Raw genomic sequence first — 27,390 nt, forward strand, 5'->3', positions numbered from 1 at the left:
TTGCAGATCCAAGGTCTATCTTCTGCTTGCTTCTGGCGATATTCCAGCTGTAGCTGATATGGCCCACATTGGTTCCCATACAAGTTTATTTGGTTGCCGTTTTTGTGAGACCAAAGGCAAATGCCCTACTAACAGACGGCATGGCATGTACTTTGATGACATTTCCGCCCGGTTAAGACCTTTGGAAGACTTCAAAGTAGGCAACCCTGTAAGTATACAAATGTTCAATTAGCCATCTTTTTTTCATACTAAATAACTGCTTGTAATAGTCGAAGAACATATACCAGCTGAGCATATATACCCAACTCTCAACCTTCTCTGGATCATCATTTTTTGCATTAGATGAACTTCATTTAATTGCAAGAGGGATTGGAAAGCTTGTGTATGACCTGATTACCATCACCCTCACAAAGGAAACCAAATTTTATTATACCCATCCAGACAATACCCTCAATACCACCGAATACCCTTTTCATATACCAAGAGCAGACCTTGTAACAATTGGAAACTGTATCACCAGCTCACGAAAATATATACCCACCTCATTTCAAGGCAGTTTTGACAACGTATTTGCCAAGATCGATGGTACTCGCGCAGTGGACTGGCTTGACTTTCTCTTATACCTTGTCCCCACTTTGGTCGTGCCTTATTTACCAAATAGGGCTGTCAAAACAGCTCTATTATCTCTCGTGAAAGGTTGCGCGCTTGCCTTGCAATGGACGTTGACATCAGAATTGCTTGATGAGATGGAGTCGTAAGTTATTATACGTCTCATATATTATCATTACAAATAGCTGATTGTTACCATTTTTTAAATATTAATAATAGATACTTCAAGCACTGGCACTCGTTTTTATACCAACAAGTCTAGAATAATACCCTGTCTCGTAGTGTTTTCCGACCAGTGCAATATTACCTGGTCCATATACCCTATATCATCAAGCAGCAAGGCCCCCTGCGATGCTACTCCACTCGCTCAATAGAGAGAGTAATTGGCGTCTTCTCGAAATTGATAAAGTCCAAATCAAAGGGTGGCCGAAACGCCAGTTTTCTCATCGAGCGATTTGCAATTCACAATTATACCAGCACGGCAATCAGCATCTGTGATGAAATCAACCTCATTCGGCCAAAGCCATATGGAAGAGAGAGCTACATGGACCTTCCTAATGATCCTAGTGGTGCGCAGTTGTGGGAGCCGTTTCATCAGTTTGTTAATTTGAACGATGATTCGGTGGAAGGTGTAGGCGGCCCTAGTGTGAAGGAAGCTTTATTGAAATACTACCGGAGAACAACAGGCTTGACTGGCCATGAGTTTGGTGACTCTGTTGTTGTTGTAGCTGCATGTCTGTGGATGGACTCGACTGTATATTCCTCATGCATGAACGAAAGAAAGAAAAACAAGACCAGCTGTGGCAACCATTACGTGATGTTTACTTGCCCCTATAGAAAGTAAGTATAATATTTTTCGATATACAATCAAAAGTTGCTTACATTCTATTTATTTATTTATTTTAGCAACCATAATGTAATTTTTCACAGCTGGCTCCACTGCAAAAACAGATCAATTTTGCATATGTAAAGTATACCTAAGTTCTGATAGACAGAATAGGTAAAATTGTAGTTCAGCTCACTTTTGTGAGCAAAGTATTTGAATAGTATTTTAAGCTACTCTATTGGCTACTGGCAGCTGTGTAGCATTAGAATGCAACGTCAAACTCAAATAAAATAAAAGTGTGTTTTCTTTGAAGTCTCTTTCTTTACTATTAAATACTATTGTAAACCTTTCTTTTCATTTTAAAATGGCTCCTATTTGCAAACCGACTGTTAGAAAAGAGTGTCAATGCTCTATCTGTAATAACATTTAAACGTCATCAAGAAAAAGATAATCATGATATTACACATGTTCAAACGCGTATATTTAATACATTTGCTTTACTTTACTATATTTTATTTTATTTTATATCATTTCCTTTTTTATTATTTTATATAATAATAATAGTACTAACACTAATAATAATAAATGTGTAGCCCATGAAGACACATGCAATACACTTAGTAGTACTGTTTCTGAGCCTGTAAATCAAGAGGGAGATAGTTTTGAATTTGAGCAGGAAGATGTTGAAATGAATTCTGAGCTTAGAAGTAAGAAAACTTATTTTATTACATTGATTTATTTGGGTCTAACATTCCGCTTTTGTAGACCTAAATGACACAAATACCATTTTGGATATACGGACAAGAAACCAACCTTTCTCTGAAACAGATTGTGTGTTTGGCCCTGAAGATAATGTCCAGTATACAAGTGACACTTACAAAGAAGAAGAAGAATATGAAGATGAATCCGATGTTGAGATAGACAATGATGAAGGTAGGTACACAGCTTTAGATAATATTATATTCTAGAAAATAGAGAGTTAATCAACGTTCTTTAAAAAAAATCAAATTAAAGATTCTTTGTTGGAATCAATCTTGGAATTGAATTTGATTCACTGATTCATTGTTATTTCGGTTGCTCTTTTTGTCTCATTATATGTTGTGGATGAAGGAGCTGTAATCCTGATTGCCATAATCAACAAGATCCTGCAGTTTTTGTTTGACCCATTCCGCCTTCCCATGAGTGTTGCTGGCCTCAAACATTCAGCCGGATTTGAAGCGTTGACAAGTGGTGTCAAGAAGTATGTTGCATGTAGCGAATGCCATGCCATATATGATAATGAAGCCGCCCCTTTGTGTTGTACATCACCCAATTTTGGTAAAACCTCCTTGTGTGGCAACAGCTTGTTTAAGTCTGGTCCTGGGTCAAAAGCACTCAAAAAGACATATGTATTCCACTCTGTCAAGAAAGTCCTAAAGACGTTTTTTCAACGCCCAGATTTTGAAAACAAGATCAACTCATGGAACTGCGGCCCGAAAATAGATAGCACTTTGTTTGAAGTGTACAATGGTGCGATGTCGAATGAGATAGTAGACATAGATGGTATACCTTTTGTTGATACTGAGCGATCACTCATACTCATGCTGAACATTGACTGGTTTCAGCCATTCGATGGTGTTATCTACTCCTGTAGTGCCATATATCTTGCAATCAATGATCTTTCACACAGTGAGCAGTTTAAGAAGAAGAACATAATTCTTGTTGGGTTAATGCCAGGGCCTAAAGAAGCGAGCACTTCTGACATAAATAACTATCTGAAACCACTTGTCAATGAGTTGATGGAGCTGTATAAAGGTATTAAGATTAAGACTCACTAATGTCCAAATGGTACTTCTATCTGAGCAGCCCTTCTCATGGTTGCCTGTGATATACCTGCTGCAAGAAAAGTATGTGGGTTCATGTCCCATACAAGTACAAATGCATACCACAAGTGTAAGCATCAATTTTCGAGGTTGGCTGGAACGAGTTCCATTGATTATTCTGGATTCGATTTCTCAAAGTGGCTTCTTCGCACTAAGAATGACAATCATAAGGATGCAGAGATCTGGAGAAATGCAACCAAACCAACTGAGAGACAGCGTCTTGAAGTTGCACATGGTGTTTGCTGGTCCGAACTGCATCGTCTTCAGTACTTTGACATTGTCTGCTGCACAATCATCAATCTCATGCATAATCTTTTCTTAGGCACTGCCAAAAGAATGCTGGAGAGATGGGTTGCGGATGGATTAATTGACAATAAAAAACTCGTTGCCATGCAAAAGGCTGTTGAGAAGGTAGTGTTGCCACCTGATTACACGTCACTTGGGACAAAGATTGCCAAGGGATTTCCCTATATGAAGGCTGATGAGTGGAAGTCTTGGTACCTTGTGTACTCTCCTGTGGTTCTAAGAGATGTGTTGCCATTGCCAGAGTTCAAGAACTGGATAGAGTTTGTTAACGCATGCAGATACTTCACCAAGCCTAGTGTTTCTGAAGAAGACATTGAGAAAGGACACAAATGCGTAGAAGAATTCTGTAAAGGGTGTGAAACATTGTATGACCTGGACCTTCTCTCTCCCAACATGCACCTGCATCTGCACTTATGCCAAACAATGATTGACTTTGGGCCTGTCTATGGCTATTGGCTTTTCAGCTTTGAAAGGTATAATAGTGTCCTGAAAAATATTAAAACCAATCGAAGAAACGGGTTCGAATCAACATTTATGAGACAGTTCATTAAAGAGTCGTGGAAGAGAGATTTTGTTTGTCGACTTCTGAAATCTATGCATGCACTTGCATGTTTTGAAATTTTTGATAAGTTCACCACCAACAACAACAACACCAATACCAACACCAACACCTACGTCTCTCACTCTTTCTCAATTTCTGAATATCTTGAAGCTTCACAGAATCTTTCAATGACAATTCGTGGAAATGAGCCCCTGCCACCATCCGCCTTGCCATTGAAAACAAGACCATTATCATTTATGCCAAAACATGAATATGATTGTCTTGTAGGATACTATCAAGCTGCATACAAGAATCCACAGATCTCAAGTTGCAAAGATGTAATTGATGACTCATCTTTCGTCAATGACTGGATCGAAATGGTGAAGTCTGTTGATCTTCTTGGGCAAAGCTACAAAGGGTGCAATGGCACAAATGGCTGCAAATCATACATACAAGCATATTTCACTGAACGAACTGGGTCGGAACATGCATATGTCGGAGAGATTCAGTACCTTTTTGTTCACAGTTTTAGGTCAACTGTTTCTTCTCTAACATACAGAAATCCCCATAGTAGTCAGCATGTATTTGCATTTGTCAAATGGTTCAAATCCACTTCGGACAAAACAAGAGAATTAGAAGGAGTTGAGTTGTTACAGAATGAATTCTACAAGCAAGATTTTCAAATCATCCTGCCAGTACATCGGATTCTCCTAACAGTTGCAATAGTAGATTACAAAACTACAAAAAATGTCAACAAAAAACTCGCGATTCCTTTACCAAAAAAAATTTACTATTAATTTTCATACACACACTTACTTATATATTTATCCTCTATTATTACTATTTTCTTTAATCAATTCAATTTCAATTATTACTATTTGGCCCTACAACAGAACATAGTAAAAAAAGAAAATGTTTATTCATCATTGATTGCCCAACAAGGCAATGACTGGGACAGGGTGGCAGGAACAGAGCAAGGCAACAATGTTGCTAGATATCTGTTCATTCTTGGCTTTGTTCCCACGCCTGCATTTGACACGTGATGGGTACGATCAATGTCATCAACCATTGTCAACAATCTGTTGAACTGCATTTATTTTTATTAGTTCTTTATTTTTCTTGTTATAAAACTTATTTATTTATTCTAAATATTATTTACCTCTTCACTTCTCCAAGTGGGATGAGCCACATGCAAACACCGTTGTGGAAGATTGTCCACAATCTCAATATCCAACTCACCATCAGACATGGCATCCTTCTGAAAGAGTTTGAGATAGGCCATCTCAACAGGGTTTCCAGTCTTATATCCCATTGCAGCATCAATGGCTACCCAGTTGTCCATGTATGTTGACTTGCGTCAGATAGACATCTGGTTATATAGATTGTAGCTTGAGAAAGTAGTAATATACCAATTAATTTTTTATATAGTATATACAAACCTGAAGAGTACGACTGTTTGCTCTCCCCTTGCTGTTTTTCTTGGCCTTCTGCTCAGGAGACTCGTGAAAAGTACGATGACTGTGCTTGTACCTGTTCTTTATTTTATCACTTATCACCCATGGGTGAGTACCAGCTAGACGAGTCTGGGCGCTAATGTAGCTCTTCAAGTAGTTGATAACAGCTACGTTATTGCGGTGGTTAATCTTCTCGTTCAAGTTCCACTTCTTCTTACTCTTGTTCTCAGCAACAAGAGCAAGGTCGTCAGACTCGAACTTCCAGTCCCACAACTTTTCCGCAAAGATTTTTTAAATACAGGTTGTTTAATAAGTTGTTGATACTAACATATATTAATATTAATTACCGAGATAATAACAGAAACCTTGGCATCACTGAGGGAGGTCTGGGGGACATAGGATGGCATCAGAGATGGTCCTAGACTAGCCATACGAGTCTGATCGTTGGCATAGGCAGTTGCAAAGTCTGCAAATACCGTATGTGTCTTTCCAGACGTGTCAACAACAACGCCTATCCTGTTTTTAAAGGTTGACATGTTGCTATTGACAGCAGCAATGTCATCCTTGACATCGTTGATACCGTTGTTTACTTTGTTAAACATTTCGACAATTTCCGCGTATTGCTGATCTTGGATAGTTGCAGATGAGAAACTGGGGGCAATTTCTCGAGGTGCAACACGGCCAGCCAAAACACGGTTTGCAGAGGTAGATATACTTGCAGATGCTTTTCCTTTTCCTTTACGGTCTGTTTTTCTGCTGCTATTGGAAGGCATTTTTTCTTTATTGTATTTTTATTAAAGTTTTATACATTAAAAAATTATTAAAATAAAATAAAAGTATGGGTTGAAATATATTTATTTTTGTTTAATCAAAGATATACATACAAAATAAGTTGATGTAAAGTAGATTTATGAAATAGCTGAGAAAAGGAAGGGTTTATATATTATTTTCTATAAAATCCTTTATAATCTTGAACAATTTCTTTAATATTCAACATAGAACTTAGTGCTACAATATAATTTCGGACTATTCATTTTATTACTATTGTATTTTACTAGAGTCAATTCTCATCTAAACTGCCTTCTGTTTGAAAGCCCACTTTTTTTTCTTCTTTTTCTTTATTTTTTTCTTATTTCTTTTTTTCCTGTTTCTTTTCTGCTTTATCTAATTTTATTCTGGTTGATGTATTTGAGTTCACACCCTGGTAAGCAATTTGTTTTTATTATTCTATTATTATATTTATTCTTAATGTTTTTTCTTTTATTACTATTGTCGTTGCTGATAGTATTACAAGTCTTTGTCGTGTTGATTAATAGACAAGAACAAAAAGATAAAATGCGGTTATTGTGTATGTGTTTCTTTATTAATTATTTTCTTTTTCTCTCCTCAGCTCCTCAGCTCCTCAGCTCATTAGCTCCTCAGCTCATTAACTCCTCAGCTCATCATAAAGACATACCAACAGCAGAAAGTTATCTGGTAAGTCTGAATAATGTATTTATTTATTTTATTCTTATATCTAATTTTGTTTATTTTCTATCTCTGTTAGTACTGCCAACATTTTTATGTACCTGATTGAATGGCTTGTCTTTGAAAACCGGTTTTCTTTGGTAAGTAATAAAGCCAAACTTTATTCCATGATCTTTACTAATGCGTTTCATTAAACCTTTCAGAACAACAGTTAATTTGCACTATGCCTGGTTTTGACGAAAGTACTGGTAAGTAATCATACTATTTAAATTAAAGAAAAATAAATATTTATATAATCTAATATAATTGAATAATTTTTTAGCCTTCTCTTACTAGTGAAATACCATAAACACGCATTTCTTTTTAGGATTCTATCGTATTGGAAGTATTTATATATTATAATATATGAAAAAGTTTGTTATTATATTAATTATGTAGTAGCCTATATATTAGATCAGACTATATATTGTCAAGCCGTACATATTATAAGCAAGAAGCTTTTTTTTTGAAATAAAAACAATTTTTCCAAAACAATCCCTATAAAAATATTTGAAATGAAGTGCAAGAAGTATTGCAGTAGTATGACATGTGTGAATCCTATAGTTTAGTCGTGTATAATTGTCCAATAAAAGTCTTTAGATTCGGAAGACAGTATACATAAATCCTGTTTCTTCTGTTAAATGATCCAATAGAATATCATTATTTCAGTAGACAGTTTTCTATCAAAAATAGATTTTTTATTGGAATCTCTGTTTCAAATCAAGTTTAATTTAATGTAACATCCAAAAAAAATGCCATAATTTGATTATTCTCTCTGCGATTAAATAGTTTAAAAGAACCTTACATCTCTATATGGATTATTATAAGTTCAGAAGTTACATGGACAACTCACAGGTAACATAACATATTGCGAATGGAATCTATAAATGCCAAATTCCAGAATTTAATTATTCTGTCACTCAGAATTTCCCATACTATTGCATATGTGTAGAAATCTAATTCCCCAGTGGCTCATTGGTACAGTACAGTTCTACTTTCAGCATGTAGATTTCTATGGCTTCCTACACTTTCTTGCTTTCATGAAAGTTATGAAGGAACATGACGCGGCTGGCCATGACTTATCAGTACCTATTGTCAAACAATGGTCACAAAGCACCCATACACTAGGCCACCAAACGCAACCAACTTATGCAGTTATAAGTGTAAATGACATTTGTCATCAAGTTAGTCTGATCTAATACCTATCGAATGGAAACCAGTTTTATGTAATTGCGCCCTATTATATCTTTAACAACAACATGCGCATTACTAAAGGCAATCTTTCCATTCTGTAATCCTTTTTATTTTTATCTTATTTTTCTATATGCTCTATATCCTTATATCTTTTATATTTTTTATATCCTGCTTGTATCTTATATTTTTTTTAAATTTTCTCTATTTCTTATGTTTTTTTTAATCTCTATATGCCCCATCTTTCTTTTCTTCTTTATATACTCTGGTTTTTTTCTATTCTCTATACACCTTATGCTTTTCTCTTCATTCTCTATATGTTCTATACATTATTACGTGATTTAAATAAAATCAAATTGCCAATTCATCAAGATAAAAAGAATATCTAAAAAAAAGAACGTAGTTTAAAAAATAAAAAAATGACAGTTATGTTACCATTTCGTTCACACATTCCAGAAATTATTAATCTTAATAATTGTTGACATCTTTGATATTCAATAAAACATATATTTCAATACTCAAAGTGGTCATTACAACTTACAAACATTTTTTACAGTATTGAAAATATCGTACAGCAACAAAAGAAGTCTTTTCATGTTACTTATTTAAATTGCTATCAATGACATTATCACCTTACAACAAATGGTGGAGATTTTATTGGGTTTCGACCAAAAAAATGGCAGTTATGTACCTACTTTCAGTCCAACTGCCATTCATCCCGCCGTAGTGAATTGGATAAAATGACAAACACATCCAATAAACTACTCACAGCTTAAATTTGGACATGCATCAGTTTACAAAATTGGATAAAACGACAAACACATCCTATAGATTATTCATACCTTGAATATGGATACGTATCCATTTTTATATAATATTGTACTTTAATAACAATACTAATACACTTCTTGATGAGTTTGAATAAAGATATATTTAAAAATTAAAGAGGTTATATTTGTAATGTGAAAGAAAAGAAAGAAAGAAAAAAAGAAAAGAAAAACAATAAATGGGAAAAAATTATTGATAATGACTTTGAGAAACCTCCACTACATGTCGAATGGTCTCGTCATTTACATCATGAATGAGACCAGCCATCCCCTTGATGGATTTCACATCCACCACCTTCTTGTCACCAATTGTAGTACTTTCCCACACTAGAAACATTCCCTCATTATTGTGCTGGATGCCACACAGATGGTCAACAATGGCAAAGAGTCTGGTTTCTCCTAAGACAGAGTAGGAGAAGAACTTGCAAACAAATCCATACCTTTTAAAAACAAATTTGGAACAAGATTAATATTATAACAACATAAAATATAGCTCATACAACTTACCCCCACAGATGTTTGAGCACAACAAGATCATTGGCTAGAACATGTGTGCTGTTGAAGGATGACTGGACTCTGTACACCACTTGATCCTTCCACATCTTACTGGTACAGACGACCCAGTTGGTTTCTTCAACCATTGACACAACATTTTGGCCCCAAAGATCTGCCAAAAAACAGACCAAAGTATGGTAGTTCATACCTGTTTTGCTTGCCACAGCAACAAGAGTTTTTCTGGTCGGATTTGACCAAAGCTGAGAACCAGCAACATCGTTACTTGCAGCCTCAAAGTTGCTGGCCCTCCTGTCCCTTGGTCCTCTGGTTACAACCTCACCACCAAGACAATGGTGTATCCCAGCCTTGCAAAACAGGATATTTTCCATGTTTTTTCCTGTTTCTTTCTGGGACCCTATTGCAGCTCAATATGCACTGATGGTGTGTTCAATAGGACGACAACTGTATGCCCTCAGTGGGCCCATCTCCCTCATCATATAACCAAGATGAATCAGCATGTGCTGGTTCATCACAAAAATTGTAGGTTTCATCCTTCCTTCTGTAATTTCTTTCCGAAGGAAGGAATGTCAGTGCCCAATAGCTCTATAAAGATGATTAAAACGTTGTTTATATAAATATTACTGACTTACTCTTCCATATTGCGGATTTCTGCCTCTGTCACCTCCCACTGCTGAGCAATGATACAAGCATCAACCAGGTCTTGAACAGCATTCCTGGTGCTGACAAGGACAAAGTTCTTGATTACTACTGCTGGCACAACAAACAGAAGGAATCTAGCCAGTTAACTGCCTTCTGTCTGCCAGTCGTTTCCTTCAGTGATCTCCAACTGCCAGTGAAGATCACTGGTATATTGGCCCTAGACTCGATTATCAATCTATCAATCTGGTTGAGTCTTACATTTAAAGTGAATATATACACTATTGATTGTTATTGCTGTTGTTGTTGTTGTTGTTATCAGATGTCACCTACTAAATGGGCTTTGTTGTTTTCAGTCCAGGAACTCACAGCAAACTTGTCACCCAATACCTTGTACAACTGATGTCCAATCCCATGGCCAATGAGATGCATCTCGTCAAGCCCGAAGAAAGCAGGACTTGCCAATGTATTGAGATCTCTGAAAACATTGGGACTGTTGACATCATATATCTAGAAAAAGGATATTAATATTTTAATTATTTGATAATGAAATACATACGTTTCCCTCGAACTGACAGAGATTTTCTATGGTTCTCATCGGGGCAGGCAGCTCATTGCCAGTAAAACACATGGTGTGAAGTTTGGATACATCCTTGGAAAGACAGGCTTGGCACCCAAAGAAAGAATTATGGTGGGCCAGATTCATCAAGTCTGACAAGGCTGGATTATTGCGAGTTGACATGACAAGATGAACTTTGACACTCACTTGCCCAGAATTTGTCTGAACTTTCAGACCAGAAGTTTGCAACATATGCAAATCTTCTACTATTGGTTCCAAAAAGGATGCAATATTCTTTAGGTGTTCAGGTCCAGGAATTATCGTCAGCTGCATCATATTGTCCCTCTTATATCTAAGCATATTTAGTTAGCAATTTTATATGGGGCGTCTTATATTATACCTTTTTTTGGGATCAATGTTGAGATTGATAAGGTGGACAACAGTTGCAGACATTTTTGAGTCATTGAAAGGGTTAAATTGGTCAACAAACATTGTAACCAAAATATCATTCTGACTAACAATACTACTCTGAACCAAACAGCGGACAGCATTATGGTCAAGGATATTGGATCTCATGGTACTAACATTATATGAAAGACGGTTTTTGCTATATTCCATCTTGGTGCATTCCTGGGCATTACCAAGCTTGAATCTTAATTGCTCAGAGAGAGGCACAACCTGGAAGGTCTGCACAGGAATTAAAGTGCCTCTCTCGCATTGGAATCGTCGGCTATTACAATGAGGGCACCACTCATTCTCATCTGTGTGCTGTCCAGCTTCTATGGCTTCAAAGCAGATAAACCTTTTTTACTCATGTCATGCGTGACAGGACTGACAGTATATTCTTGTCTTGGAAGCGTGTCCATCTTGTAGTAAGACATTAGTGAATTGATGGCAGCTAAGATGGTAGTAAGTTTACATGCTATAAATAATTGATATTGACTATATACTTACACAATCCACATTCTGTCATATACTTATTCATCATTTTCACACACTTGTCAGAAACATTACGAGATACATTGTTCTCAACAAACATAGAGAACAACTCCAGGCTAGCTGCTGCTGTCCCACTCATTGGCTCGTAATGAGAAACTCTAGGAGCCTCATCCAGTTCGCTTTCATTGCTTTCACTGCTTTCATACTGGCTTGGAAAATCCACATGATCTACAGTGTTACAAACATGAAAGTAACCACGATCAGACTCTTATGTATATATATTTGCGTGTGGTTAATATCGTTTTTTAGAAATTAAAGAGACTAGTTTAGTAGTTTCTTCTTCTTTTCCCTACCAAGTGGAGTCTCGATGTCTGTAGGCACGTCTTGGCCAAATTCAACATCTACATCCATTGAACTTTCTGGGCGGTTGGTGGTTCCCTCTGACACAAGCTCTCTCAGGTCGTATGCCTCATTACTATACAAGTTATCGTCATAAGCAAGAGCTGAGAAGCGTCTAGAAACATGATTATTCCATACTTGAATGCCTTGTTGATCAAATTCAGTTAAGTTGAAGACGTCTTCGGGATAGTTCATCGATTCAACTCTGTCTTTGTTGACACTATTTTCATATGTTTGTGTAATCAAATCATTGATATTCATTTTAAATAAAGAGGTCTTTTTTATGAAGAATTAGTTGGATGATAATATATAGTAAGAATGTTTTGAATATAAGTTAAGAGAAAAAAAAAGATCAATATAGATGTGAATTTATGTTTAAGTTTTTTATTATTTATTTAATACTGAATACGGTAAATTCATGCAATATATTACATGATTATGACTGCGGATAATAAGAAGAATTTTTTCTTGTGAAAATCGGATTTTATTCTCTTTCCTTTTTCAAATAAAAATGTTAACAATTTATCTCACAACACAAGCACGCCTGAAAGGTCTTGAAGCTACTGTTACCCAGTTACAGGCATGGGCTGATAGTTCTCAAGAGACAGGAAATAACATTCCTTTGGAAAACATTTGCCATTTACTGGCTGAAGAACAAGAGATAGGACAAGTACCTAATGATCAGACTCTTCAAGACATTGGACGTCCTGGTGGAAGTGTTCCTGGCAACTCTTAGAAACTTTCAGCCACAGCAATCCAACGTGCAATGGCCATATACCTGACTGAATGCGACGAGGCAGCTGCCTGTGTCATGTACAGATCAGCCTCAGGAATTATTTGTAGTCTCCTCAGGGCTGATTTTAAACTTTTCCATGATCGAGGAGAGAGTGTTCCATTGTGGAGTGATCTTACAAAGTTGCAAAAGAAGGATTTGATTAAAAACTTTGAGCTACATGCTTCTTTTAGAAATATTTATCCCAATAGGTTTGTAAGATCATAGGGAGCCAAGTATATAGTTTCTCAAAAGTGAAGATCTGCCAGACTTCGATTACCAAGAAACTAAAATATATATTCTTTGAAGAAAACATGTATTATTTAATTATTTTATTCTAACTCTCAAGTAGTGTAATTCTTTGAAGATAGCTGGTTATTCTTAAGTACAAAAGATAAAAATGTACACACAAAGATATACATAAATATATACTATGGAAATTCTATAGCTTAAACTGTTACTTAATAACATATGAATAAGTGCTCTCTTTATATACTTCTTTTTACATTTACTTTTGATTATTTTGATTCATAAAAACAATAAAAATAAAAACTATAAAATTCCAATATAAAACATTATGCATTTGTTGGACCAATTATAAAAAAAAGCAGAGGCACTAAAAATGGTATATATCTGCTATATTTGACACTTTTGATTGGATCAAATACAAAAATAATCTGAAATCCTATAAATTGTATTTGACTATGATCTAAAACCCCATAAATCATATTTGTCATAATCTAAAATCCTGTAAATCATATTTGACTTAATTGTAAATCCCATAAATTATATCTGTCAAGAAAGTAAAACTAATAGGATAAAATAGTCATGCTATTAGCTATAAAAGTTACAAGTTTGTAACTTGTTACAAGACCAGTATTTAAAAGACTGACTTTTAAATAGCAAAAGTTACAAGTACGTAACTTGGTACAAGGTCGGAGGTATAAATCCTGTCATTTCCTACAGTGATATCATTTTTGATCTGAGATATTCTTCTAATGCTTTACAGTACTTTTAACAGTTCATGTCACACATAATAAAAAATGATGTTGCAAGCCAATGACAGTCGATATCATCAGTTATTCAACATCAATTTTGTACTTTTTAGAAATCAAGTAGTGTTTTTAGAAATTATGTTGTGTATTTGAAAATAAAGTTATATTATAATAATATCTTGGCACACTCAAAAAATATAAAAGTAAACCATTTCATCTTCTGAGTTTGTTTTTTTTGGATTCTTCAATTGTTTAAAGTTTAACATGAGTGCAATATTTTAATTTGAAGATAGATATAGAAGTGTTGTTGATTAGAATAGACACTCTGAGCCCATATCAGTACTAAATGAAATTTTAAGATTCTGCCAAATCAAAGCATCATCATTACACTTCTTTTTATTTATTTTTCAAAGCCTTTCCTCATTCAAATCTTACCATATCTCACTAAAACAAAAAAAACTCTTCCCAAAAGAAAGCAGCTTTCAGATTATCAAAGAGAGCTGATAATTGGTAGTGCTATAGTAAATGACACAGCTGCTGAAATTTCTAAGAATAGTATACTTCTAGAAACAGTGTATTTCACAATCAATAGCTAGAGAGATACTGGAGCCACATTTTCTAATAAGCAAAAAAGAACTTTGAAGATAATAGATAAGTGAGATGAGTGTCACTTACTGGAAAAATGTGTTCACATACACATGTGTAGGAATTGGTATATCAATGTGTTTAGTTTAAAAATATGCATGGATTTGGGTGACCTGTAAACTATGGGCAGAGTATCTTAGACATTAGGTTCGTGACGAGCTGAACACTAGTGTGGTGTCAAAGCAAGGTGCCGCAAATATGACCAATTTGTATTCCCCATATGGTAATTACATATGTACACTATAGGCGTTTATGTAAAACTTATAGTTTTATTAAAATACTTTAAAGTGCAAGCTGATCCTGGATCTGATGGGGCTCTCCTTACTATAGTTACACATATCTTTGACACTAGAGTATAGGTACCTATACACTACTTTTTGTTCAAATATATCTAATCACAAAGGCCTCTTTATTGCTCTCAGCCTGTAACATACTCTCATAAATTTGATATCCTGTAATTATTGGGTTGTTTTGGTTTCATTTAAAGTTTATTGAAAAAGAATAATAGAATAATTCTAGGTTGATGGTCTTGTGATAGTATTATATATTTTGGCTACTTCTTCTGCGGGCTCCTTGATACTGTTTTATTTTGAGGATTGCTGCATAGAAAAAAGCACTAAAAAATAAAAATAATGGGATTTTTTTGCTAGGATGCAACAGCCTTTAAAAAATATGGGCAATATATTAATTATATAGTTTTGATAGTATACTTTTCAGTAATTTTTGCAAATCAATATATACTTAATATATACTTATATTGAAAATACTAGAAACAAATGAGTTGAACAAAAAGACACTGAGAATGTTAAACATGGCGTTTGTTCCGATTTTCTTTGACTATAAAAAGGATCAGAGGAAATTAATTCAGGTAAATTAGGCAATAGAATAATTAATTTACATACCTAAAGCAAAACAATTTATATGTAAACATCGATAGTACTTGTCAAGAGGTGATATAGTCTCTAGTAGAATATTGTATTATATTAATATACAGCATAAATAATATTATAATACATATAAAAAGAATAAAAGAAAAAGAAGACTTACCATATCAATGACAGTAACATGGGATGGTAGTTCTTGATGCATGGCATGTTTGAGAGAGGGTTGTTCATCTATAATAAAAGTCATATTTTCTTAAATAAATATAAAAAGTAAATAAAAATAAAGTAAAGTAAAATAAAATATTACCATTTTCATGGCTGTGTTTAATTGCAGAGAGTATTTTTGGCAATATGGCCTATAAGAAAGAAAAAAAAGTTAGAATAATTTTACAGGATGATGGCATAAAGTATATTTACTAACCTTGACTAATCCAGATGGCCATTGTGAAGAGGATGCATCAGAAGAAGTTAAAACACGAGTGTCTATGACAACATAAACAATTATTATCTTTTAGTTGTATGTATATATATAGTATTTTAAAGAGATCGTCTTACCAAAAAAAAACGGAGGAATATAAAAGTGTAAGAGAGGCAGAGTAAGTGTGTGCTTGCCTATTGTAGTGAAATGAATTAATTATTTTATTGTTTGTAAGGAAGTATTTTATTTTGCCAATAAAATATGTCTTACCAGAAAAACGCGTGAATATAATAAAAGTTGGAAAGAGAGAGAGAAAAAATGAATTCAAGAAAAAATGAAACAAAACCGAAATCAGAAAAAAAAAGAATAAAAAAGACAAAAGAACAAAATGGGAAATAGGAAGGACAAGATAAAAAAAGAAAAGAAAAGAAGTGTGTATGTTTGAACCAAAAAAGAAAAAAAACCAATTGAGTCCAAAAAGATAATATAATGACAGATTGTCATCCCAAAGTTACAAGAGGATATTTTTGATATATTTACAGTTCCATTTAGTATACTTATATAAAGAAGCTGTTTGGAATATCATAACACTTCTTGCTTACACACACACACTCTCTCTCTCTTCCACTTCTTCACTTGCTCACATACATACTTGCTTGTATGTAAGAAATAAATCATTAATTTTAAATCAAACATTGTGAATTAAAAGTTAAAAATTAAATAACTGAAAAATATACTTTATTTAATATTATAGATCATGACTGGAATATGCCAAATTGCTCCTAATTCATCTGATGAATACAAAAATCTTTTAGCCAAGATGAAAGAAATGGAGAAATCCATGGTCAATGTACGTGGTGAACTCACCACGATGCATAAAGCCATTTGTGCTGGCTTTGGACAAGGAAATGGACCCCAGACATCTGCTTCTGTTTCTCTTGATAATCCTTCCGTTGCTGCCAGTTCCATTGTCAGAATTCCTGCTGGTATTGCTTCTGAAATCAGCTGTGAAAACAAGGACAAAGTCTTTGTAAGTATTACTATATCCAATATTCTAACCATTAACCATTTTTGTTAAATAGAAGTTGATTCGAGGGTATATGCGGAAGGACAAATTTACTTCCAATAATCCTGCCCTTGTCAGTGCCAACAAGGCAAAGCCAAGGTGGGAAACGGATGTCTTCTTTAATAGAAGCCCTAACAAGGAGATCGTTGCCAATCTTCTTGGTTACCTGCTCCCAAAGTTTGTTGGGCAGGGTATAAAAACAAGCGAATTCTGTACTATGGTGCACACAAACTTCCGGAGCACAACTCGTAAGGACAGAGAAGATCCTATGGTGCGAGCTGCCACTAACGCTCGTGGAAGACGAGCTGCAAGAGAAACTGAAGTGAGTGTTGTTTTATATTTCATCCCAAATTTAACCATAGAATTAATATTAATATATATATAAAATTACAGCACTTCAACTGCCGTGTAATGGCATATGTGTTAAACAAGGATGTCATTGATGCTTTAATGAAGAGAAACTGTTCTGGGCTGATGATCAGATCAGCAATGTCTGAAGGCGAGTCAGAGGATGAGTTTCCTGGGAGACCTTGCAAGCGCATTGTAAAGGTTACCCGTCCTTTTTGGAGAAGTGATGAGGTAAATAATTTTGCAAGAAATAATTTTCTATATTTGAATAATATTTAACATATTATATATAAATATGTTTTTAGTTTAACAACCTCATCTTCAACATTGATGAGATTGTGAAAGAAAACTTGGGTAACGACATTCGCCAGTTGTTATACAGAAATCTTGCCAGCCTGTCTGAGAAACCAGTTCCTGATTGCTGTATCCAACATAATTGTAGATTCAAATAGAGCGCACAGACAATAAGACAAAGACATATTGAATAAGCGACCAGTATCAATTATACATTATTTCTCACACTATCATTAAATAAAGAATATACCGATAACAAGGTCACACACCTTAGTTAACATCACTAATCACTCAAACAAGAGCGTGGGTAATAACTTAACAATATATTATCTATGATATAAGAAAACAGACATCACATGATATACTCATATCATTATCCTAAATACACACGCAATGTCTATATAAACTCACATAGCAAATAGCAATAGAAGATCATCTCTCTTTTCATCAATAAACAAAGTCTCACCGTACTTCTCGTCTGCACTTTGTTTTTCTTTCTTTTCTAAAAATATAACACTGATGACGTCGCGTTATGTTTCCCTCCGTGGACCCTTAGAGATGGGCCACAATAAAAATAATAAAAATCATTGTTTATCTCATCTTATTTATTCTCATCTTCACAAACTCAATGCTGACGATTTATATAGAGATAGTAATTATTTTTCTCTGCGCTTTTTTGTTATCGTCATTTACTTTAATTTTTCTTTTTTAAAAAAGAAAGAAAAGAAAGAAAGGATATTTATTATTGTTTTTTTTTTAGCATAAAGCTTTTTTGGTAAGGCAATTACCAGTTTTTTTTGGACAAGTCCTGTTGTATAATTAGCAATTGCTACTTCTAAAGAGATTCTATGTACAGGCAAAATTGAATGATAGTTTGATGGCAAAGGTGTTGAACCACAAATATCAACTCCATCTTTCTCTTGTGATTTATCTCCAAGTAATGGAAGCCAGTTGACAAACGCAAATACATGTTGATCATGATGCGTGGAATCGGCTTCATAGTAGGGCAACATTGGAGGAGAAGTAAATGAATGAATGAAGATATACTTGATTTGACAAGTGAAGGTTGTTTCTTTACTTCCATCTCTGCCAAGAAACAATGATTGGACATATGATCCACGGCCAGTGGTGCCATTATTGCCATAGTACACTTGGCCAAGAATATTGATTGATTTCAACTTTATAATCGGATTGTCGACAAAGAATGGAGAGGCAGCAGCATTTTGATAATGGACGAGATCAGGAGTGAGGTACGCGAGTTTGTAGTATTCCAACAAATGGGGATAATCAAGATCACCCGTTGAAGAAGGTTTACTAACTGAAAGTGGGAAGGATGTAGGTGGGAGAGGTTCGTTGCCTAAGATAGAAATTCTGGTAGTTTCAGAAGAATCCACAAATGCTTGCAAAATGAATGGTGGCTGAAAAATTGTGGAGGAGGCAGATGGCTAGGTAAGGACAGGTGTGGATGAACAGACAAGTTTGGAAAAGACAGGAAGAAAGGGAGCTTGAGTGAGACATGTGAGAGCAGAATTAAAAAAATCACTTTTGTATATATCTTCAACAAAGCATCTCATAAATGTGGCTTTAAAACCGTTCTTGCCATTTGTGCTGATATTCTTGAGTAGGCTATTGTATCTCTCAAATGCAAAGAGCCAATAACTATACACTGGTCCAAAATCGAGAATAGTTTCTCAAATATGGAGGTGTAAGTGCATATTACAGGTAAGGATTGTGGCAGTGTAAATTTTGTTGCATTTTTCACAAAATTTTTCAAGATGTCTATGGGCGGTATTAATATCATCAAATGTAATGCTGGGCTTTACAAGGTGACGGCATGCATGGACAAAATCAACCCAGTTATTGAAATGCAAGGATGAGAGCACCGACTTCAACATCACAGGAGAATATATCAATACCCACGACTTCCACTCGTCCGCTTTCATAAATGCAAATTTTTTGCCAATTTTGCTTTTCAATGCAGTATATCCCTTTGGTACAATTATCTTATCAGCTATCTTTTGCATGGCAGTGAAATCTCTGTCTCCAAGAATACCACGTTCAATCCACTGATCCATCATTCTTTTTGCTGTCCCCAAGAACAGGTTGTGCATGGGATCAATGATCGTTCCACGTACTAGATCAAAGTATCCAAGGCAGTGCAACTGCGACCATCAAACATCATTTTTGATTTCCAGATGCTGCCTTTCTGAGATGGTAACTGCGTTCTTCCACTCCTCAGCATGCAGCCTATTCTCCTCACAGTTACGACGACACCACTCAGACTCTTTAAATCCACGGAAATCAACCTTGTTTGTGCTGTCAAGTCGAGTGAAATGACGGTTGCACTTAAAGCATGCGCAAGTGCTATTATGCGCAGTAAATTCACTGGTCTTTCTGGCAGCTGGGATGTCGCAGGCAACCATCATCAATGCAGCACAAATCACTTTGCCAGCAGGAGACTCGAATGTTGGGATTCTTACCCCACGATACAGCTGTATCAACTCATCTACCATTGGCTCAAGATAGTTATTTATCTCATCGGTTTTAGGCTCCTTGGGACCAGGCATAAGTCCTACAAGAATTACGTTCTTGGCTTTAAACCAGTCACTGCAAGACAAGTTGTTAATAGCCAAGTAGATTGCACCACAGGAGTATGTAACTTTATCAAACGGCTGGAACCAGTCGATATTGAGTGTCAGCATCAGCGAACAAGGCTGCTCAACAAATGAAGCACCATTACTATCCTTGAGTTCTTTCCAAACCACACTGTCATACACATCGCACATTGTGTCTACTAATTTTGGCTCTGTATTCTATTGACGTATCTTTTCTTCGAAGCCTGGACGATTAAAAAGAATCTTGAACGCATTTTTGATGGACTGGTAATGGAAACTACGCTTGGGAACCAAAGCACCAGACAAAGATTTCTTTGTCAATTCACAGTTACAAGCTGCACAAGCACCTGTCTTTACAAAGACGCAGCAAGGAGGAACAGATTGATTTTCTTTGTAAATTGCATGGCAATCCTCGCAGGCCACAAATCGTCTTATGGCCTTGGAGAGCTCACAGAATCCCGTCATATGCTGAAGACCAGGCAGACTCGTGGGAAGCTGAAAGTCCTGCTTGTAAATCTTCAAGAGCTTGTTGATGAACTCAATCAAGACAACTGCACCCTTGTTGACCACGTAGCGGGATGCAAATAGCACAGTGAATGTTGCAATGAATCTGTGTACAGGATTCTCAGGCATACTGCTGTTTGAAAACATGTCTATTTAAAAATATAAAAAAATATTAATTTTTTTGACTTTTTTTAGATTTTTATGACTTTCATACAAACATTCAGTGTCGACTTCTTCAACATCAATATCAACAGTATCTTTGGCATTCTCATTGCTCTCATACTCAAAGTCTATGTCATTGAAATCAACATCGACCTCATAATCAACTGACATAGGGGAGATATCCAAAACGGGTAAGTCAGACTGACATGCAAGAACTTCTACGGATCCAGATTCTTGGACTAAAATAGCTACAAATATGGAATATAATAAGAAAGTTGTTTTTTTTGATACTCAAATAAAAATGTCTTACACTTCGCATCAATGTTCATTACATGTCTCTGCGCACCTGTGTTTAATATAAAAGCTATTAGTATATAAAAATGCAAATTTTATATTATAAATGACATACCAAGTTCACTTCTGATAGCATCTTTTAAAGCTGCTTTCTTGCCATGACACTGGGCAGTTCTCTTTGACACTAAGGTGTATCCTTTATAATTTTTAATGCACTTGGTACAATAGCACTCTTCAAAGTTTTGTTTGATAGTAGAAGACATGACGTTTGTGTTTTTTTAATAATGAAATAAAAAGGAAACAGGTATTACATTTATCTATTTACGAAGACTTTATAGTTATAAATAAAATAACTTTTGTTGCTTGTTATATCTGAGCCAATAGAATGTAGTAAAAGCAGGTTTTTTTATTTGAACACAAAAAGTGGTGCTGAGATGAAATATACTCTACATATATACTATCACTGAATTATTTTGGCACTAGTGTATTTAGAGGTGTTTTTCCAGTAACTTTATTAATAAAATAAAGACAAATTGTGAGACAACACTTGGGGGTCTTACCACTCTCATGTCTGACAGCCTAGGACATCACATCTCCAAATCTACCATTTGTCAAACTATTTGTAGATCTGAATTATTGTCTTATAAAGTTGTATACAAGCCACTGCTATCAAAAGCACACAAGAAGATATGGTTGACATTTGCTAATCATGTCAGAGAGACTAATCAGAGATGTGATTGTGTCATCTGAAGTGATAAGTCAAGGTTTATGCTTTTCAGCAGAGATAGCAATACTAGAGTATGGCGGTATCCTCAAGATAAATGCAGAGAAGAGCTCTTTAAACCAAGACTGTAGTGTGGTAAAGACTTTATTATGGTTTGGGTGTATGTATGGGTAGGAGGAGTTGCTCATTAAAAACCATAAAAAACATACTTGATCAGTATGCATATATAGACTTAATGAAAAGGAAGCTTTTTCTATTTATGGAATCTCTTAGTGAGAACAATGATGAAGAGTTTATCTACCAAGAAGATAATGGTTGATTGAATGAAGATTTATGGGGTTTTTAAAGACAGATTTAAACTACCAATATGGATCATAGCTCTATGAGTTTTTAAAATTAAATCAATGTTCTTAAGCTAAAAACCAATCATTTTTTGTGTTCTATATATCTGTGATTTAATATCTTTTTATTTAAATTACTCTGCGAATATTTATCTTATAATAACGGCAAAACTGGATTAGGATAGCCTGAATTTTGTAAATATTAATCCATAGTAGTCACATTTTGGTACTGTTTTTTGTTGTGAAGATAATGCAGTTTCAAAGTTTATGTAAGAAAGATAACAAATATGCTTTTAAATTAGAGGCAATAGATTTCATTTAATAAATGTTTTTCTATTACATTTACTTGTGGTCCACTTGTTACAGTTATGATTTGCTGATGCAGAGTCTCTGGTTCTATTCTGGCTGAATGCATTTTGCACTTTTTATATTTCTTTAGTTGATTTTTTTAAGATATAAAGCTTATTTTAGATCTATTATTAGATGTAAAATGATGTTATTCTTTTGATATATTTGAATTAAAATGTATTTATGTTTTGTTTTTATATTATTATTTTAATATTATTAAAACAAATTAATTTAAATCAATATTTCTTATATTTTTTATTAAAACATTGTAGAGTCAGTATATTCTTCATCTTCATCATCTTCTAAATATTCATAATTTGTAAATATTGAGTTTTCAACAATGCTTCCAAAAGAAATCTCAGCTAACGTCTTTAGCATTTCTTGCTACAATCTGTTCTCATATTTTTTTCTCTATATGAATTCCATCAACATCTATGACACTATTTGTTTTGTTTGCAATCTGGCCTTGCAGTTTATTTCTATCGCATTCCACAGACCTATGTAGTAAAAGTTAATAAAATAATCTTAGCTTTTATAGTATTCTATCTTCTATAGTATTGATATGAATATCATCAGGTGTAACATACTCAACTTTGTAATTGATTATTCTATGAGTATAGTTCATATCAACCACCAATGTCAATCTCCTATATGCAGCCCAGCAATCTGTGTGAATAATGCTATTGGGCTTTACATACTTCTTTATTACTTGGAGAAGAGTTGCAGCATCTCTCTGAGGAACTATCACCAAAAATGGTTTTTGTTCTGCTGTTTTCTCAATATCCCCCAGAACCCAAACGCTTTCTACTCAATGTCCTCAGTGATATTTCCTCTTTCTAAATTTGCTTTCATCAATTTCAACAATAATAGATTGACTATTGGCATCAATACTTCCTATAAAAATATTTAATATATATATATAATTAACTCTTATAAACTTATCAATTCTCATATCATTTTTTGTTAAATCTATTTGAATCAACTGGTGAACACTAGCAATGAGATGTCATATAGTTTCTGGAGAAACATCAAGCATAACTCCCATTGTCATTCTAGGAATCCGATTTAACCAGTAATATATTCCTTGTATAACAATATCATAGGAAAGATGTCTTTGTGCAAAGAAAGAATCCAATCTTTTAGATTTTATTTCTTTTTTGCAACATGTTGCTCCTATACTGTTTAATCCACTGCATCTGTAACTGTAGCCTCTGTCTTTTTCAAATATATAGTCTATAGAACTGCCACTAGAACAAGTAAAAATAATATGATTTCTTAGATATAAGGCACCCTGTGCAATCAAATATCTTTATATATATTAAATATTAATATATAATAATTAAAAATAACTTTTTTACTTACTGTTTTGCAACTTCAGATATATATGTTGACGTCATAACATAGCTCAAAGGAGGAATAGATAACTGATAAACTGATAAAGAAGTTTGATTATCCATTTAAAAATAAATGAAGTAGAAATAAATGAAAAGAAAGCAAAAAAAACAAATGAACATAATATTTAAAGGGGATCTATATGGACATGCAAGGAAAATTAGGGTCGGACATGCAAAAAAACACTAAAAGAGAGAATTAAATGTGACGTCACTTGTAATTGGCCTTTGGGAGTGTTACTGACAAATTGAGCACTGATAAGATATGCAAAAGCAACCAAATTAAAGAATTAAACGTGACATCACTTATAATTGACTTTTAGGAGTGTTACCAACAAATTGGACACTGATAAGACATGCAAAAGCCAGCAAATTAAAGAACTAGACGTGACATCACATATAATTAGGTTTGCATGTTACACGCATTTTTTTGGGGGGTCAGCCTTGATATTTGTTAAATGTTTCAAAATTAATATTGATTTTAAAAATATAAAAAATGATAATGAGATAGATATAAAGATAAAAATGGAAGATTGTAAAGAAGATAAATATAGAAATATAAATAAATAGAAAGATAATAATAAATTGCATAGAAACAGAAGGGAATATTGATAATAGAGATAAATATAAAATCTAAAAAGTAAAAAAAAAAATCTAAAAAAGATATATACAAAAAGTTAGTATAATTCAAGATAATTCTAGTTTAAAAGCCATACCTTGATTGTTAGTACATCAAAGAATAATCTTCAAGGCCATGTTTTTGAATTATCCTTTTATGAAAGGGGTTGATTTTTGGTCAGCAGAAATTTCGAGTGTTTTTGCGCTTGGCAAGAAAAAAGTGGTTTACATCTAAGATAATAATTATTGGTTCCACTTTTTCTGGCAAGATAGCAAATGGAACAAAAAGACAGTTGCCTGTTTCAATTGGAGTATTCTAATATACAGTCACTGCTCTGCTAAATGTATCGGCTACAAGTTGAGGATGGTTGATTGTACCGAACCAATATTGCTGGGGGAGAGGTGAGTGCTTGTCTTGGAGACTGCGAATTAGTGGGTTATTGGATGCAGACATATTGCCATGCTCTATTCTTCCGTGGTAATAGTTATTTTGGTGCTTTAAAAATGCTTCTAGCATTTTGTCTTTTACTTTTGATCACTCCTCCTGGTCCTGGTACACTTCCATTGCTATCGCCCTGTACCCACAGTTTCCATCTGCTTCAGAAGAAAAAATTGTTGATATATGTTTTGGTGCGATTGTGAGATTTGTTAGTAATGTGGGATTGCATGGTAACCCAAGGTTGATAATATTTTTTATGGCTTTTTGCTCTTTAACTGAGGATATTTTTTGCCTAGAAAACAAAGCAAAGATTTAGTAAATTAAATCTAAGCAATATTAAAATCTTACTTTTTTTGTTCTTTTTCTGTTTTAATTTTTTTTATGATTTTTTCTTTTTCAGTATTGATGCAATGCTCTAATGCAATCATCTTGCGCTTGGTATTTTTTGATCGGCCTTTAATGGCTTCAACTACTGTTGGGCCCTTAAGGTTTTTGAGTTTCTGTGCATCGATTTGTTTCAAAGTTTTTTCTATCAATTGGTATATATTGATTTGTTCTTGTTTGCTCTGAGCATTGGCAAAATATTTGCAAATAAGCTCAAGAACATAGTTGAATTCTGGGGTTATTGGTTTGATATTGTTGGTGTTTGGGAGTACTGGGGTTGCATTTTGGATAGTTAAATGGTCTACATAATAAAATGTTATATGAGAAAATTGTTACATAATTATTGCTATTATTATATATATTACTTTCTCCTTCTAGATAGTTTTTTCTCCAGCATTATGAGATGCAGAAGATTGGGATGGTATTGAATTTGGCAAGTGTGTGGTAACAAGGAAGCAGGTAGTTGTATTGTATGAGGCATTTGCACTCTTTGGCTAGTTTTTTGGGTATATTGGATTTAGATAATTCTAATTTGATTTGATCCATTGCAAATCTACAGACTTTAAGACGGATGTCATTTAGTCTGGCGGCATTGACTTTATTGAACACAATTTTTGTTCCTTCTCCAAGGCTTTCCACCATTAGCCAATGCTTGCGATCTGCAACCTGTACAACTTATAAATATATTATAACCAATAAATGCATAAAATAGTATAGAATAAACTTACCAACTTGTCATACCACTTTTTTACTTTAAGGGTAACTGTCTTCAGTTTACCCAAGGAAGTACCAAGAGAATGCTTGAGAGAAGCATGGGTACTTTCTGCACTGTTTGATATGCGATTGCCAAAATGGGCATGTTTGTAAACATACATGTTCACCCAGTTTTCCTTGTCTTTCATTTTTCTGATAAAGTATATTAAAAAAACACAATTTTTTATAGTTAAATACTGTTTACATCAAATTTAAAAAAATTATATGTACTTCTCAAGAAAAGCACTAGTAGCTTTTCCCTGGTCTTTACAATTTTCCTTTACAAATTCAAGGTATCCATTTGTTTCGTTTTTTACTTCTTGATGTGTAATGCATTTTAAAGCAATTCAATCAAGGAATTCTGACAGCTTATCCAACAGGTCTCTCTTTTTGCTACTCTCGTCTCCCTTCATCATCGGAAGCAATTGCTTTTTAAAGCTGTCTTTGATATGCTTATAGCACAACAACTGCTTTGACTCAGAAAAGACTCGAGTAATAGCATTTCTCAATGCTTTTTCATTGTCCGTGATGAAAACATCTGGGAGAAGTGCTGTTTGTTTGTTGTTGCTGCTGTTGCTGTTGTTGTTGTTGTTGTTGTTGTTGTCATCGGGCCAGACTGCATTGTGGAGACAGCTAAGCACCCCGAGATAATTTTCTTTTGTCTCATGCTCTACCAAAGCACTGGCAATTGGATACGTCTTTAAAGTGGTATGAGGGTTTCCACTCACATTGCTAGTACCAACAATGTTGACATAAGTCATTTGATGACTATTTGTCTTATATGTGGCATCAATAATGACAGTCTCAGGCATTCTTCGTGTCTTATTGATTGCATCCTGATGCACTAAGAAGACCATATTCACTTGATTGTCTTCTGTATTACTGACAGAATACCTGACATGGAAGTCAAGATCTTGTAGAGTGGTGATAAAGTCAAACATCTCCTTTCCTTTTCCGATTTTCCAAAATGTTGCTTTATATTAGCAATGTCATGGCAAACAATATTTGTATATCTATTTATCTTCAAACTGTTGAAGATAGTGGATATATCGTCATTGTTCTCCAGATGCTTAACCACAAGTGCCATTGCCTCAGGCAAGAGCTTGCAGTGCATAGCATATACTCTGTGATCTTCTTTGATAGGGTGGTTATGCTCTGCCTCACGGAAGCGCACAGTGACCTTTCTGCCCTTCTTGGTGTTGGCATACATGAAGCAAGGGCAGC

At 34.5% G+C, this 27,390-nt stretch overlaps 9 protein-coding genes across 9 annotated transcripts; 4 read left to right on the forward strand and 5 right to left on the reverse strand.

Annotated features, from left to right (window-relative positions):
* Positions 1–1,799: 1,799 nt before the first annotated feature.
* PHYBLDRAFT_175464 (hypothetical protein) lies at positions 1,800–4,941 on the forward strand (the record flags this gene model as incomplete). The annotated part of the gene is made up of 5 exons (XM_018437493.1): positions 1,800–1,851; positions 2,029–2,142; positions 2,201–2,368; positions 2,546–2,752; positions 3,620–4,941. The coding sequence occupies 5 exons, from the start codon at positions 1,800–1,802 to the stop codon at positions 4,939–4,941; spliced, it is 1,863 nt and encodes a 620-aa protein (XP_018284208.1).
* Positions 4,942–5,060: 119 nt separating this feature from the next.
* On the reverse strand, positions 5,061–6,371 carry PHYBLDRAFT_70994 (hypothetical protein; the record flags this gene model as incomplete). Its single annotated transcript, XM_018442385.1, has 4 exons — positions 5,061–5,231; positions 5,304–5,495; positions 5,584–5,871; positions 5,946–6,371. The coding sequence occupies 4 exons, from the start codon at positions 6,369–6,371 to the stop codon at positions 5,061–5,063; spliced, it is 1,077 nt and encodes a 358-aa protein (XP_018284209.1).
* Positions 6,372–7,651: 1,280 nt separating this feature from the next.
* Positions 7,652–8,303, forward strand: PHYBLDRAFT_70993 (hypothetical protein; the record flags this gene model as incomplete). Its single annotated transcript, XM_018442384.1, has 3 exons — positions 7,652–7,677; positions 7,894–7,959; positions 8,057–8,303. 3 exons carry the CDS (start codon positions 7,652–7,654, stop codon positions 8,301–8,303), a joined length of 339 nt encoding a protein of 112 aa, XP_018284210.1.
* A 1,009-nt stretch (positions 8,304–9,312) lies between these two features.
* On the reverse strand, positions 9,313–10,006 carry PHYBLDRAFT_152738 (hypothetical protein; the record flags this gene model as incomplete). The annotated part of the gene is made up of 2 exons (XM_018432983.1): positions 9,313–9,562; positions 9,630–10,006. The coding sequence occupies 2 exons, from the start codon at positions 10,004–10,006 to the stop codon at positions 9,313–9,315; spliced, it is 627 nt and encodes a 208-aa protein (XP_018284211.1).
* Positions 10,007–10,204: 198 nt separating this feature from the next.
* Positions 10,205–12,432, reverse strand: PHYBLDRAFT_175467 (hypothetical protein; the record flags this gene model as incomplete). The annotated part of the gene is made up of 8 exons (XM_018437494.1): positions 10,205–10,220; positions 10,268–10,388; positions 10,604–10,784; positions 10,834–11,035; positions 11,234–11,618; positions 11,645–11,755; positions 11,788–12,039; positions 12,126–12,432. 8 exons carry the CDS (start codon positions 12,430–12,432, stop codon positions 10,205–10,207), a joined length of 1,575 nt encoding a protein of 524 aa, XP_018284212.1.
* A 250-nt stretch (positions 12,433–12,682) lies between these two features.
* PHYBLDRAFT_70990 (hypothetical protein) lies at positions 12,683–13,418 on the forward strand (the record flags this gene model as incomplete). Its single annotated transcript, XM_018442383.1, has 3 exons — positions 12,683–12,881; positions 12,918–13,159; positions 13,392–13,418. 3 exons carry the CDS (start codon positions 12,683–12,685, stop codon positions 13,416–13,418), a joined length of 468 nt encoding a protein of 155 aa, XP_018284213.1.
* A 3,224-nt stretch (positions 13,419–16,642) lies between these two features.
* PHYBLDRAFT_152742 (hypothetical protein) lies at positions 16,643–17,751 on the forward strand (the record flags this gene model as incomplete). Its single annotated transcript, XM_018432984.1, has 4 exons — positions 16,643–16,915; positions 16,968–17,273; positions 17,345–17,530; positions 17,605–17,751. The coding sequence occupies 4 exons, from the start codon at positions 16,643–16,645 to the stop codon at positions 17,749–17,751; spliced, it is 912 nt and encodes a 303-aa protein (XP_018284214.1).
* Positions 17,752–18,287: 536 nt separating this feature from the next.
* PHYBLDRAFT_175470 (hypothetical protein) lies at positions 18,288–21,431 on the reverse strand (the record flags this gene model as incomplete). The annotated part of the gene is made up of 7 exons (XM_018437495.1): positions 18,288–18,296; positions 18,382–19,038; positions 19,417–19,727; positions 20,415–20,861; positions 20,919–21,122; positions 21,185–21,238; positions 21,284–21,431. 7 exons carry the CDS (start codon positions 21,429–21,431, stop codon positions 18,288–18,290), a joined length of 1,830 nt encoding a protein of 609 aa, XP_018284215.1.
* A 1,954-nt stretch (positions 21,432–23,385) lies between these two features.
* Positions 23,386–26,315, reverse strand: PHYBLDRAFT_175471 (hypothetical protein; the record flags this gene model as incomplete). Its single annotated transcript, XM_018437496.1, has 9 exons — positions 23,386–23,475; positions 23,621–23,888; positions 23,944–24,013; positions 24,305–24,353; positions 24,916–25,055; positions 25,120–25,187; positions 25,378–25,714; positions 25,971–26,079; positions 26,142–26,315. 9 exons carry the CDS (start codon positions 26,313–26,315, stop codon positions 23,386–23,388), a joined length of 1,305 nt encoding a protein of 434 aa, XP_018284216.1.
* Between the last annotated feature and the right edge of the window lie 1,075 nt (positions 26,316–27,390).

The sequence above is a fragment of the Phycomyces blakesleeanus genome (assembly GCF_001638985.1).
Source record: "Phycomyces blakesleeanus NRRL 1555(-) unplaced genomic scaffold PHYBLscaffold_38, whole genome shotgun sequence".
In the NCBI taxonomy this organism is placed as follows: Eukaryota; Fungi; Mucoromycota; class Mucoromycetes; order Mucorales; family Phycomycetaceae; genus Phycomyces; species Phycomyces blakesleeanus.